The 14095-nt window shown below is 34.9% G+C and overlaps 2 protein-coding genes across 3 annotated transcripts in view; one reads left to right on the forward strand and one right to left on the reverse strand.

Annotated features, from left to right (window-relative positions):
* Positions 1-1825, reverse strand: part of LOC132164915 (vacuolar protein sorting-associated protein 32 homolog 2) — a 4278-nt gene extending 2453 nt beyond the window's left edge. For both annotated transcript variants that reach the window (XM_059575433.1, XM_059575432.1), the window contains exons 1-3: positions 1584-1825; positions 1362-1467; positions 479-578 (exon numbers count right to left, since the gene is read on the reverse strand). In XM_059575433.1, coding sequence (XP_059431416.1) covers positions 479-578; positions 1362-1433 — 172 coding nt within the window. In that variant the 5' untranslated portion in view covers positions 1434-1467; positions 1584-1825. The remainder of the gene's footprint in view (positions 1-478; positions 579-1361; positions 1468-1583) is intronic.
* A 2875-nt stretch (positions 1826-4700) lies between these two features.
* Positions 4701-8651, forward strand: LOC132164914 (IAA-amino acid hydrolase ILR1-like 4). The gene is made up of 5 exons (XM_059575431.1): positions 4701-5256; positions 5508-5633; positions 6723-7037; positions 7779-7907; positions 8098-8651. The coding sequence occupies exons 1-5, from the start codon at positions 4894-4896 to the stop codon at positions 8503-8505; spliced, it is 1341 nt and encodes a 446-aa protein (XP_059431414.1). The 5' UTR covers positions 4701-4893; the 3' UTR covers positions 8506-8651.
* Positions 8652-14095: the final 5444 nt, after the last annotated feature.

Consider the following 14095-nt stretch of genomic DNA (forward strand, 5'->3'; position numbering starts at 1 on the left):
TATTTGGCCAATGCCTAGCATCAACGAACCATATCCAATGTGTACAAATTCATAAGCAATACAGTGATTGTAATCATCAGAAGCAAACATTAAAATATGGGAGACCCTCAATGTGAAGTTCCTCAAGAATTCGATTTTAAGCTAAAGAAACTTGTTCGTTATGCATTTTTTTATTCTAAATAAAATTTCCATATACCACAAAAATAGGATCTACATAACAAAACCAACAGGAATGTCGTACCCAAAACAAGTAGCTTTAGTGTACCTAACCTTATATAGCAAGGTTATGCAGTAGATATTATAGTTATATCATTGAGAAAGTTAATTCATTACTAGTTACACTAAAAGAACAAACAACTGCAACTTCCATTGCAGCAAATTTAACTGGATTCCTCATACACTAATTCAAGAAAAGAAATTCAACAATAGAAAAGTTACACTTCTCCAAATAAAATATGAATGTACTATCCGACCATACCCCTTTTGTTCTTTGCTCTGGTGAACTCCTTGGCCCTTTCAACCTCTGCACCAGCCTTTTTTATAAGTACTTTCTCCTTTTTCTCTAGCATTTCAAGTGTCTATAAAATTCAGGAAGTAAAGAGTTCAAGCAAATTAGTGATCAACGTTATTCAAAATAAATGAATAAATAAATAATTGAATATAATAAGAACAAGAACATTGAAAAGTGCCAATTAGCAAACTGTCCAAAGAATTGATATAATAACACACCACTATAAAGGTTTCTGCTTTATCTATAAATTAGCATATTTCAAAGAATTCAATTTAAAAGCCTATTCACAATAAAGGCTATTTTGAAACTTGTAGAATTGATCACACACTTCGAATACTAAAAAAGACTTCTTCAAAGCACTAAATCTTACATATTCCATACACACGACTTACGAATTCCATTTAACATTTGAGATTGAGCTCAAAATATACTGGGATTCTCTTGTGAAAATTTATACTGCTAATTGCCTACTTAACCATAGCTCTGGTTTCCTCCTCGACAACTATAAATGAATATTTTCAGCAACTTGTTAGTCAATCCTCTAAGTGTTTCTGAGGCGTCTTTTCCGAAATATGTATGTATAATCAACTTCCTCATTTTCTTATAAATAAGTAATTGAATTTCATTAAAAGGCACCGGGCTGGAAGAATACCCTTCCAAATAAGCATATAATGTTTTGAATAGATGTTTTTCTATCCCTGGATTATTCTCATCGATAAATACCTAGCGTACAACAGTAAACCATAATTCGAATTCCGAAATAGAAAACGCAAAGATCAATATGAACATTCAAAATTAGCAAAACACGAACAAATCAAATAACAAAACAAATCGGTGATCGTAATCATACCTCGTTTAATTTGTCCAGCGTGGCTAGAGCATTGGTTTCCTGTTTAGGTTTTCCGAAGAGCCGGGTAAACATGGTCGATTCTCACCGATTAAAGCGCCTCGACCTTCTGCACCATTCAACAAAAACAAAATTAAAAAGGAAATCCTAATTCAAAACCCGATCTTCCATGAGACTTAAAATTTTTTTGTATTTCATATATAATCCAATTAGATATGTACGGACCTGTGAAATTGAGGTTGGAGATCGGCGAGAGAATAATCGAATTGATCGATTATGGTCTTGGATTGGGATCTGTGAATCTATGAGTGTGTGTGTGAGCAAGACCGAGAGATAGATTGGTTTCTTTCGGTTTTCTTAGGCGTGTTGGGTTGGGGATGGGGAGGGAGCTGCTTTGCCTTTTCTTCACGTCGTTGTGGAGTCAGCGGCTTTCCGCGTGGCTCCCAACTGATTGGTATGAAGCGTGGGTATCCTAATTTGCCTTAACCAAAATAGTTACTTATGGGACGTCACTCTATTTACCCATTTCATGGGAAGAAGTGCTAAGTTTAAAATAAATTTTAGGGTAAAGTCTATTTAACTTCTTCAAAGTATCATTTCAATAATAATTTACTCTATAAATTATCAATTGCGATAATTTATTCCTCAAACTACCAAAATAATGACAATGTACCCTCAAATTAAAAAAAAAATGATGAAATTACCCTTACTAAAATAGAAAATAAAAATACTAAATTTTAATTTTTTTTCAAATTTTTAAGGGTTTTTTTTTTCTTATTGAAAATTTTATAAGAGTAATTTCGTCATTTTACTAGCATTGAGGGGTACATTGTCATTATTTTGATAGTTTGTGAGTTAAATTGTCGTAATTGATAATTTGTGGGGTAGATTGTTATTGTGGTGGTAGTTTGAGGGGGTTAAATGAACTTTACCCTAAATTTAATATTCAAATTTTAAAAAACCTAATCATGTTGTATCACATCAATTTGTAAAAACTTTTTTTTTTTTTTTCAAAAAATAAAAAATAAATAAGTTTTTACAAATTGATGTGATACAACATGATTAAGTTTTTTAAAATTTGAACTTATCTTATATTTAATTATATTGTGCCACATTAGTTTGTAAAAAATTTTCTGTAAAATTTATTTTTAAACCTAACATTCCTCTTTCATAAGACGTCACTTTATTAGACGGAAAACCATAAACAGGCAAAATAGCTACTAATGGGTCATTTATATATTTTTTAAATAATAAGTTTTTTTTATCAAACTGACATGAATTCTTTTTTATCGTTTATTTACCTTTTCAAAAAGGTCATTGAACAGTTTTTTAGGTCAATTTTTGACAAAGATTAAAAAAATTGGAAAAAAATAATATATAGGAGGGTATTTTCTCCTTTTAATTAGCATTATGTGGTGAGGTAAATGGAATACCCATTCAAGCATTGAAAAAGGTAAATGCTAATTTTTTTACAATGATTAAAATGATAATATATATATAGGAGCATTTGGAGTATGTGGTGACGTAAAAGAAACACACATCCAAGCATTTAAAAAGGCAAATGAATGGTTTTTTAAGGCCAATTTTCTACAAAGACTTAAACAAGGAAATCATTTATATAAGGCCTTCTTTTCCACTATTACAGCTTTGCACGCTTTCTGATCATGGTATGTGATGCATGCAACAAGGGAAGCAACACATGTAGACACATCTGTTAGCGAAAACGGCACTTCAAACTTATGGCGAAAGCGACACAAGAGAGGAAAAATGAAAAAGGGATTCGAATAAGTGACAATGTGACAATTGCTTCATGAAGTATGGTCCCCAATCGATTGAGCTACTCCCTTGAAGACTTGTATTCTTTTATGATAGTGTAATTGTTAGAGCTAGGCATGGGTCAGGGTAGGGTGGGTATCGGGTTTTTTTCCACCCGCCCTGGCGGCCCCGCACCGTGCAGGTTTAGGATTTTCCAACCCGCCACCCGAGTCCAATGACCAAGATCCGCGCGGGTCGGGTATTTACGGTGTGGGCTAAATATGTGTGGGTTTTGCAGGTTTGCGGGTGGGTCGGGTTGGGTTTATTGGCATTGCATTTTTGTTCAATTTGTTGGGCTAGGCCCAAAAGGCCACACCTATATGGGCTTTTTTTATTATTATTATTTTTGAACCAAAATATGGGCTTTTTGTTGGGTCTAAGCCTAAAAGACTATATCTATAATGATATTTTGGCTTTTTTTTTTGCTTTCAATCTTTCATAAAACGATATTTTAGCTTTCATAAAAATATGGTTAACTTTCTTTTTTTTATCAAAAATATGAAAAAAAAAAAAAAACCAGAAAAATTACTTAACACCCATAGTTTATAGTTATATCAAAACAACAATAAAAATTCATTACTTCAAACTAAAAGCAACAAAACCCAACAAAATGCAACTTCAAGTAAAATGACTAATCATCCAAAATGAAACTTTAGAATTAATGTCTTTTTCACTTTCAAGGGATAAACGGGATAAGAATATTGGCTTAATACTAGGGGGAATGTACTCTACTGAGCAAGATTATAAATGATAAAATTTGCCAATCCATACATTCTTTTAACATATAAAAAATGCACGGGATACTACAATTTTTATTATATAATTTTCTTATAAACTAGTAAGACAATTCATAATTAATGAAATGATTGAGAGCGTATAGGTCACAAGTCAGCTACTAACTAATTAAATTAACTAGTCAAATTTTTTTCTTAATCATTTTATCAATTATGAACCGTTACACCAATTCATAAAATATATATATATATATATATATATATATATATAGTACCACTGGCTTACACTTATATATGATAATGGTTTGAATTACTGTTAACAGGCGGCCCTATTGAAGGGTGGAGTTTTCCAATCCTATGATGCTTGTCTTTTTTTTTTGTTTTTGTTTTTTTCTTTGCTTTCTATTATTGTCATTGGAACTATTTTGAACCCCCACAATTGATGGTTTGGTTCCACAGGGGTCGATGGAACCCACTTGTTCAGACAGAATTACTAAATTTAGCTGTAATTCAGAAAGCCTGATGACTAAAGAGAATTACTAAAGAGCCCGCGATCGGAGCTACTCGATCTGCCTGAACCATATCGCATGATGACTTGATGAGTGACGTTATTTATTTCGATGTTCTCTATAAAAATTATAAAAAATTATAAAAAAAAAATAGTGATAATTTGATTGGCGAGTTGGAGGCTACTTGGAGTTGGAGCACAAATATATATAGTTTTTCTGCTCATGTGTAGTATTCTTTTTAGGGGAAATGAATGATTTAACGTTGTTCTCTCACCCGCACATGATGAGGTCACCTTCTTCAGATTTTGTCACTTTTCTGCTTGGTACTTGCCAGTTGCCACGCCTGTCCACCCACCATCCCCCAAAACCAAAACAAACAAACACTGCTACTTTAGCTCCATTCACACCAAACACATTGACCAAACCTCCTCATCTTCCAATTCAATCTCAAGTCCCAGATTTTGTTTTGCAGGATTCATGGGTTTCTGCAAATCGGTCTGTTTGATTTTCATTCTCCATGCGTTTCTGCCCCTGCCCATTTTTTCTTCAAGGCCCTCTGTGAGCCCGGAAGAGTTGGCTCAAATCCCAGTGAACTTCCTTGACTTTGCCAAAAAAACAGAGCTGTTTGATTGGATGGTGGGTATTAGGAGGAAGATTCATGAAAACCCAGAACTCGGGTTTGAGGAATTTGAGACCAGTAAGCTTATCAGAGCTGAGCTTGACCAGATGGGCGTCTCCTACAAGCACCCGTTTGCTGAAACCGGTGTTGTTGCCTATATTGGGACCGGTTCACCGCCTTTTGTTGCAATCCGAGCGGATATGGATGCTCTTGCTTTGGAGGTTTGTTTCAAGTTTGGGATTCTTCTTTGATTTTGGCTGGGCTTCTTGTGTTTGACTTTTTATTTATTTATTTTTTTTTTTATGTGGAAGATTATACTACTTTTTGGTGATATATGTTCAATATGCTTAATGGTATTGGTAATTGCAATGGACCTGTCGAGAGGTAGAAATTGAAAATTCCTGATTGCTTTGATGAATTAAAGTTAAAGAGTGGAAATTATTGGAAAATAATGGGATCTTCGTTGTTATAGGAGAGTGTAGAGTGGGAGCATAAGAGCAAAGTTCCTGGGAAGATGCATGCATGTGGGCATGATGCCCATGTTACCATGGTTCTTGGTGCTGCGAAGATTCTTCAAGAGCATCGCCACGAGTTACAGGTTCCTTGCTTTAGTAACTTGCATATGAATTTACTTGTGCCTTTTTCAGTATTCACTTCAATTTTTTGTCTTTATACGATTGATTTGTCTCTATGTTTCTTAATCATTGATCTTTTGCCTTCAGTCAGCTGCAGATGGTTTTTGAGTGTCCTATTGAGATGGATTTTGTGCATTTGCATAAATAGCAATTGTACATTCAGATGGTTGTTTGAGATAGAAAAATGCAGTTTCATTTACAGAACATTGTGACTATAAACTGTTTCAGTTTAACAGAACATGTAAATTGGCCCCAGTTTAATTCATGTAGTTATTCACTTATGTACTTCACTTCATGCAGATTAATAATTGGGGTTGCCAATACTGGAAAAGGTTGCATCAGATCCCTTAGAAATGATCCCTATTCAGCAGTTTATTGTTGCAAATGATCTTATATTTAGATTTCTAGTTGGACCTCTGTATTTGAGGATAAAACATATATATCAACAACCTTGATAAAGATACTGAGAAAGAGAATCTTTTTGGAGATTTTCATTTATGAGGGAGAGAGAGAGAGATTTGTACATTTCTATGGCTTCAAATATTCACCTTGGCCTCCCTCATCATTGATGTACATGGTAAAAAGTATTAGATTGCTAGAGTACTCATGCTGGTGTACTGGGTTGTCATTCGTACCCCTTTTGGTCTCTTTGTATATGTCTTTTGAAATCTTAGTAGTATAGAGGCAAATTTCTTACTTGTTCCAACAGATTTATGTTCATTACTGCAAATGGAATGTTAGAAATCATCCATAAAATTATCTATTGCCAGGTTTTTACTCTGAAGCAGACTAGCAAGTATAATAGATACCAGCTTTGGCATAAATAGCACAGTTGGATTACTTTCTTTTCTGTCCTCTACTGTACTATGTTAAGCCATTGTAGTGCTAAAGGTGCATAATTGAGTATAACATCAAAATGGTGAAAATGTCACCATACAAGGAGTCAAATTGCTGCTGTCATACATCACTGATTCTGTTTCTTTAGCAGTATTGCACTATTTGTGTTTTCCCCAGACTAAAGTTTTCATTATTATTTCTTCTGTTCTTGAAAGGGAACGGTAGTACTTGTTTTCCAACCGGCCGAGGAGGGAGGTGGAGGAGCAAAGAAAATGTTAGATGATGGAGCACTGGATAATGTTGAAGCCATTTTTGGGCTTCATGTTTCTGCTGCTCACTCTATTGGTGCAGTGGCCTCCAGGTCTGGTCCTCTTTTAGCCGCGAGTGGTTTCTTTGAGGCAGTAATAAGTGGAAAGGGAGGTCATGCAGCCATTCCCCAGCACACAATAGACCCAATCTTAGCAGCTTCCAATGTAATTGTTAGCTTGCAACATCTTGTTTCACGCGAAGCCGATCCCTTGGATTCACAGGTTCTCTCTCTCTCTCTCTCTCTCACACACACACACACACAAATATGCTTGCATGCAGAGGCATACAATGGGGTGGGGTAGGAGCCTTCCAATCAGAATGCAAGTAAAAAGTGCAGCCTTACCGAACCTATTTTATTCCTGCAATGCTATAGTTTTGATACCTGGTATTTGTCTTCTGCAAATTCTTTAAAAAATTCCGTTGGAAAAGTTTGATTCCCCCATGCGTGTCATTATATTTTCAGCATCTGCTATTACTTTCACAAAAATATTGCTTAACTAGGTTACTTCCCATTGACACAACCAGTACCTATATCTACCAACGGCACTCAAGTGAATATATGCCATGTAAAAAGTAAATTGTTGTTGTCCACTTTTTCATAGCAAATGAAGCGAATCTATCTTGTAGCATGTGTGGCATCAGTTTTGAAATTTCAATTGTCAATTTATTTTAATACTTTGCCATAATTTCGTCTTTTAGAATTTCCCTCTTTTTTGCTTCTAAATTTCTATTTTCAGGTAAGATCCCATATAGAATTGACTTTTGCTTTCAAATGTGAAAACTAATTGAAAGATTTCCTTTTTGTTTATTCTTTGCGGTGATCAGTCGTTCTTTGGTGAATTATCAATGCCATTAAGATATGTTCATGACAAGCCTTTGCAGAGTGGCAGCTTAGTTGCTGCCTAAGTACTGTTTAGTTGAACTTTTAAATAAATAAATAAAAAAAACGCATAAACTTGCAGGTGGTTACAGTCTCTAAATTCCAAGGAGGTGGTGCATTCAATGTTATCCCGGATTCCGTCACAATTGGTGGCACTTTCAGGGCATTCTCAAAAGAAAGTTTTATCCAACTTAAAGAAAGAATTGAAGAGGTAAACTTGTTGAATGCTATTGGTTTAGATTCCCGTTATCTTTTGCAATCAATATGCCCTTTTGAATTTTTTTTTTAAATTGCTTGCTTTTCTATTTCCAAGGCGGTGGGGGCGTTTTGGCTAATTTGTTGGAGTCACCGTTCTTGTTTCAATATGCTCCTTACCTTGAATGGTTGATTCTCTTAAACAGGTTATAACAAAACAAGCCAGCGTACAAAGGTGCAATGCAACTGTCATCTTCAATGCCAGTGAGAAGCCCTTTTACCCAGTGACTGTAAATGACAAAGATCTGCATGAGCATTTCTGGAAAGTTGCGGGGGACATGCTGGGCACCCAGAACAGGTTAGAAATGCAACCGCTGATGGGATCAGAAGATTTCTCATTTTATGGGGAGGTGATTCCAGGATATTTCTTCTTCCTTGGGATGAAGAATGAGACTCAAGGACGGTTTGAATCAGGGCATTCACCATACTTCAGGGTTAACGAAGATATTCTTCCATATGGAGCAGCTTTACATGCATCATTAGCCACAAGGTACCTCCTGGAAAAGCAATCCAAACCTAATCCACCAAAGGGGAGCTTTCATGATGAACTGTGAACTGCTGAAGAAAGATTGTGAGTGAAAGGCTTTTTTTGATTGATATAAAGCACTGCCACAATTTTGAATTGCATGTAAATCTTGACACTGGAATCTGCAACCCCTGTATATTTAACTTATCAATCATTTAAGACAACCTCTCTCAAGTTCAATGTGCTTAGGTTTTATTTTGTGTGCTTCTCAAGGTTCATACTAGGGGAAAAGTTCATTAGGTGTCTTATGACACTGCTCTCTGAAAAGAGGAACTCCATGCCTGAAGGGAAGCAATTCCTTCTTGGAAATCCTGCATACTAAACTTGGACAGGATTTTATCTATACACCCAACTTGGGATAAGCCTTACATCCTATTTTTCTGATCTCGTCCAAAGATGAAGCTAGTTAAGCAAAGATGACGGAGCTTCGCGCCAAAAAGAAATCTAGAGGTCCAAAAAGCGCTTTTAATGGTTCAAAAAGCCTAAAAATTGTCAAAATACATTTTTGGCAAAAACTTAAAAATGAAGCTTTTGCTCACAAGCTCTTTTTAACTTAAAATCTATATTTATCAAACACAATCCCAAACAGGCTCTAACTTAATAGTCCCCCGCGTTAGGACAAACACCTCTTTTCGGGCAAAGATTATATATATCCTTTTTTTCAGCTTTAGTTGTATCAAACACCAAGAATTGGGGAAAACATTTTCCAAAAAATATTTTACGTCAAAACAAATGGAGGCTTTCAAAATTGTGGCAGTGCTTTATATTGATCAATAAAAGCCTTTCACACACAATCTTTCTTCAGTAGTTCACAGTTCATCATGAAAGTTCCCCTTTGGTGGATTAGGTTTGGGTTGCTTTTCCAGGAGGGTACCTTGATGCATCTAATGCTGCTCCATATGGAAGCACATCTTTGTTAAACCCTAAGTAAGGTGAATGCCTTGATTCAAACCGTCATTGAGTCTCATTCTTCATCCCAATGAAGAAGAAGTATCCTGGAATCACCTCCTCATAATCTGTAACCACATGCAAGTTTATGTGTTTTTTATTTTTTATTTTTTTTGTTTAAAAGTTAAAATAAACAGTTAGGCACCAACTAAGGTGCAGGCAAAGGCATATATTCACTTCATTTGTTATATATGAAAAAGAGTACAACAAGAGTTTACTTTTTAAGTGGCATATATTCATTTGAGTGCGTCAATGGGAAGTAATCTAGTTAGGCAATATTTTTGTGAAACTAATGGCAGATGCTGAAAACATGATGACACGCATGGGGAATCAAACTTTCCAATGAAATTTTTCAGAGAATTTGCAGAAGACAAATACCAGATATCAAAATTATAAAGCATTATTGCAGCCTCTGCATGCAAGCGTATTTGTGTGTGTGAGAGAGAGAAAGAAAGAGAGGAAGTGAGAAAACCTGTAGAACTCTCAGCGGCTGAAGAACTCTAGCAATCTACCATGGGTAAACCACTCAGTTCTCTCACTTAAGATTTATATTCTTTGTGGGTTTTCCAATATCTGATTCAATTTTTGTTCTTTTCGGTGATTTGTGCTCTTTTTATTTGTCTTTAAAAAAAAAATCAGGTAAAGTACATGGATCTCTAGCTCGTGCCGGTAAGGTAAGAGGCCAAACCCCCAAAGTGGCCAAGACAGAGAAGACAAGGAAGAAGCGCATTGGACGCGCTCACAAGCGCATGCAATACAATCGTCGATTCGTCACCGCTGGTATGTTCCTCATATTTTGTAACTTATTGTTGCTTTTGAATTAGGAAATTATTATGTATATTCGAGTTTATTTGATGCTTTTTTTATTTAGGTTTTGCGATGAGAAATGTTTTTTTATATTCTTACATACATCGCTATTGAGTTGGCATCTCCCATGTATACTTAATTAAAAAAAAATAATAATAATAATGGATGGAGCATACCAACTCAACCGGGACGCTAGAATATATCAAACATTTCTCTTTTGCAATAGAGTAATGTTGCTACATTTTTATTTCATAATTATTTCACAATACTGACGTGGCAGTCCCAACTAATCGTTGGATTTTTTTTTTTTTTTTTACAAAAACTGATCAAATGGTTGATTGAGACTACTACGGCAACATTATAGGATAGTTGTAAGATGAAAACTTGCATGTAGTATTACTCTTTGCAATTACATGGCTATATGATAAGGGTTCAAAATGGGGTCTAAGAAATTTGTGGAACCTTATTTTTTTTGTGGCTATATGATAAGGTTTTTAATGCTACGATTTTGATGGGGAACCTTATTTTTTTGTGGTGATTGTAGTGGTTAAATTTGGCAAGAAGAAGGGACCAAACTCGTCGGAGAAGTGAAGCAATGCTTTCTGAGGATGAGGATCCCTTAGGTTAAAGATTTGCTTGGTTTTTATTTTTATTTTAGGATAAATTTTCATTTTATGTTAAAGACTGATGATTATGTTAGTTGTTGGTGTTAAGTACTGGATTATGATTATGTTGGAGTTATGCTGATAAATTATTGTAAAATGATGAGATTGTTTTATGGGTTTGATGTTTTGAAATTGATTGTGTTTGTCCATGAAATGGGAAAAAAAATTGAGCTCGTAACAGACTGGTTCAATTTTTTGTAGACTACTGAGAAAGCTTCTACCCTTACCCTATGAGTGGAGTTGACCCATTAGATTTCATTATGCCAATCAATGAAAAATAAGGTTCAAGTATCTTCCAAACAGAACACAACTAGCTTTAGGGCATCCTCAATGAAGTATGTTACTCTCTCAAACTTGGTCAAAAACTACTATGAAGAAAGGGCAAAACTTCATTTCTTTTAAATCTTACAGATGAGTTATGGAAGGGGAGAGATAATTGGAAGAGATGGGCAAAATCTCAGAATCATGAGCATGAGTTTGTGATCATGTTCCATTTTTTTTGATAAGTATTTGTGATCATGTTCCATATCAACGATTATTTTTGCAAAAACATCTCGTCTTATTGGTGCCTTGAATCACCTAAAATCATCTAAAAGACATTCCCCTTATCTCCCACTAAAATAAAAGAATGATCAAACCGACGGGTAAGGGTGATAATAAGATTTAACCATTAGTAATAAAGAACAAAAGAAATAATCCATCTATTTCCAATAACACATCCAACAATTCAGCCCCAAATTGTACAACACAATCAAGCTTTTAGGTTTTTCAACCTCATCAGATTAGTTAGTTAAAGCCGTAAAGACGAGTACAAGATCTGAAATGGAGAGAAGCCGTTTCATTACGAGAATTTACTATTGTTGCATCTAACAATGTAGTTGTGAATGATGTCCAATACAACAACATTAAATCCTAGCCAATAAAATAACTCCTTTGAAAATTGCTTGAGTAAAATATTCTCTGTTTCCATCCAATTCATAACTCCTTTCTTTTTTCAACAAAGGGCACACCCCAAGTACACAGAAAACCAAAACACACCTCAAGTATAAGAGACATAGAAAAAGGAAAAAAAAAAAACATTAAAACTGGTCTTTTATCCAACCATATTTGCCCATTTCATCAGCAAACGCACAACAAATTTCAAAACATCAAACCCATAAAACAAACTCATATCATTTTCAAAATAATTGATTAGCATGACACCAGCATAATCATAATCCAGTACTTAACGCCCCCAATTAACATGAGCATTAGAGTCTTTAACATAACATGAAAATTTATCCTAAAAAAAACAAATCTTCTAAAGAGCTCCTCATCCTCTCAAAGTGTGTTGCTTCACTTCTCCGACGAGTTTGGTCCCCTCTTCTTGCCAAATCCAACAACTACAATCACCCAAAAAACAAGGTTTCCCATCAAAATCATAGCATTAAAAACTCTCAAACCACATATTTCTTAAACCCCATTTCGAACCCTTATCATACAACCATGTTATTGCAAAACCCACATCAAAAAGCATCAAGTAAACTCGAAAATACACAATAATTTGCTAATTGAAAAGCAGAAAAACGTGGTACAAATAAGAGACATACCGGCGGTGACGAATCGGCGGTTGTATTGCATGCGCTTGTGGGCGCGTCCACGGGGCTTCTTCTTCTTGTCTTGCTTGGCCACTTTGGGGGTTTGGCCTCTCACCTTACCCGCACGAGCTAGAGATCCGTGTACCTTACCTGAAACAAGAAGAAGCACAAATCACCAAAAAGAACAACAATTGAATCAGAAATTGGAAAAACCAGAAAGAATAGAAACCCTAAGTGAGAGATCTGAGTGGTGATATTAGATTACCCATGGCGGATTGCTAGAGAGTTCTTCGGCCGCTGAGTGATTGCGCTGCTCTCTGAATAGAAAGTGAGAAATCTAGGGTTGGGATTTTGGGAGGGTATATATCAGGAGCTGAGTCTTGTGGGCCGACTTGGAGGCCCACAAGAGAGTTCTAGTAAATCGATTTCTTTGAGCCACATACCTATATCCCTCAAGCCTATTAGGCCCGGAAGATGAAGTGTTTGGCCCATGTTATTGGCCCTTGGCTGACATATCACTTTCACACTGCAACCCAATATCATAATCCTCACTCAAGTTAAGGATGTGCAAGAAATTTCGCTTTTCCCTTCTTCATATAATTTATTATATAAATTATCATTTATTCTAAAAGCATATTATCTCGAGAATATGAAAGTTTTTTTGCCATGAAAGATCGCATTACCGTGGAAGGATGGTTGTATGGAGCCCATCCTCTATATCAAATGTAGAGAAGGCAAGGGAAAATATGCAAAGGAAGATGGAAAATAAAGTGGAATAGGGAATTGGCATATGAGCATCAAAGCTTTAAAGAGCCCTCGAGTCATTCTTATGCTATGAATTTCTAATAAGTGACAAGTGTCAATCAATATTTTTAAATTTTAAAAAAATTAATGTTTAGATTCCTAAATTCTCGGATGACAATAAATAATTGTTAACATATTAAAAAAAACATGTGAGAGATGACACTTTGCACTTATTATTTTCTCTATAAATTGAGCCCTTTTTAAGATTTTTGTATTTGCTATTTTTCATATATATATATAAAGCATATCAACATGGAACAAGAAAAAGGAGTTAAACAAGAACATCAAAATTTTCTTCTACTCATAATCAAAATCCCACTTACTAAAGAAATTTGAATATAGGGATGAAAATTTGTATGCTAGATTATGTCTTTGAGATGAAAAGAATTTTATGTTTAAAAAGTAAAAAGGAAAAGGAAATAAGGTTATCTCAAGCATAAAAAAGTAATAGATAATAATTTCAATAAAAAAATAAAAAAAATTTATTGTATTTTCTGTTATTTTTTAATTTTTTGTTTTAAGAAAAGAAAAAGGAAGATGAAAAAAGTTTTATATTCAAACACATAATAATAGACTTTATTCCCCAGACAAGAAAGCAAGAAAGAAAAGTTTCCTAATTCGACTTTATTCGCCATCGTCAAATTAACGCCTAGAATCTCGCTTCGGAATCTCGTATCGCCGGCGTACATATTAACCCTAAAATCGTGACACGTGTACTAGTAGAATCCGTAATTAGGATGTGTCTGCAATAAAATAAAACTACAATAAAAGCAGTGGATCATTTCTCCACAGCATATAAAATCCGTTGTTAGGGTTT

This window comes from Corylus avellana, chromosome ca11, assembly GCF_901000735.1.
Source record: "Corylus avellana chromosome ca11, CavTom2PMs-1.0".
Classification (NCBI taxonomy): domain Eukaryota; kingdom Viridiplantae; phylum Streptophyta; class Magnoliopsida; order Fagales; family Betulaceae; genus Corylus; species Corylus avellana.

Bases quoted from the DNA above. Each gene is read 5' to 3' on its own strand.
- LOC132164914 (XM_059575431.1), top strand. From the start codon at position 4,894: ATGGGTTTCTGCAAATCGGTCTGTTTGATTTTCATTCTCCATGCGTTT. The intron at 5,257-5,507 runs GTTTGTTTCAAG...TCGTTGTTATAG, and splicing joins TGGATGCTCTTGCTTTGGAG to GAGAGTGTAGAGTGGGAGCA. The intron at 7,908-8,097 runs GTAAACTTGTTG...TCTCTTAAACAG, and splicing joins TTAAAGAAAGAATTGAAGAG to GTTATAACAAAACAAGCCAG.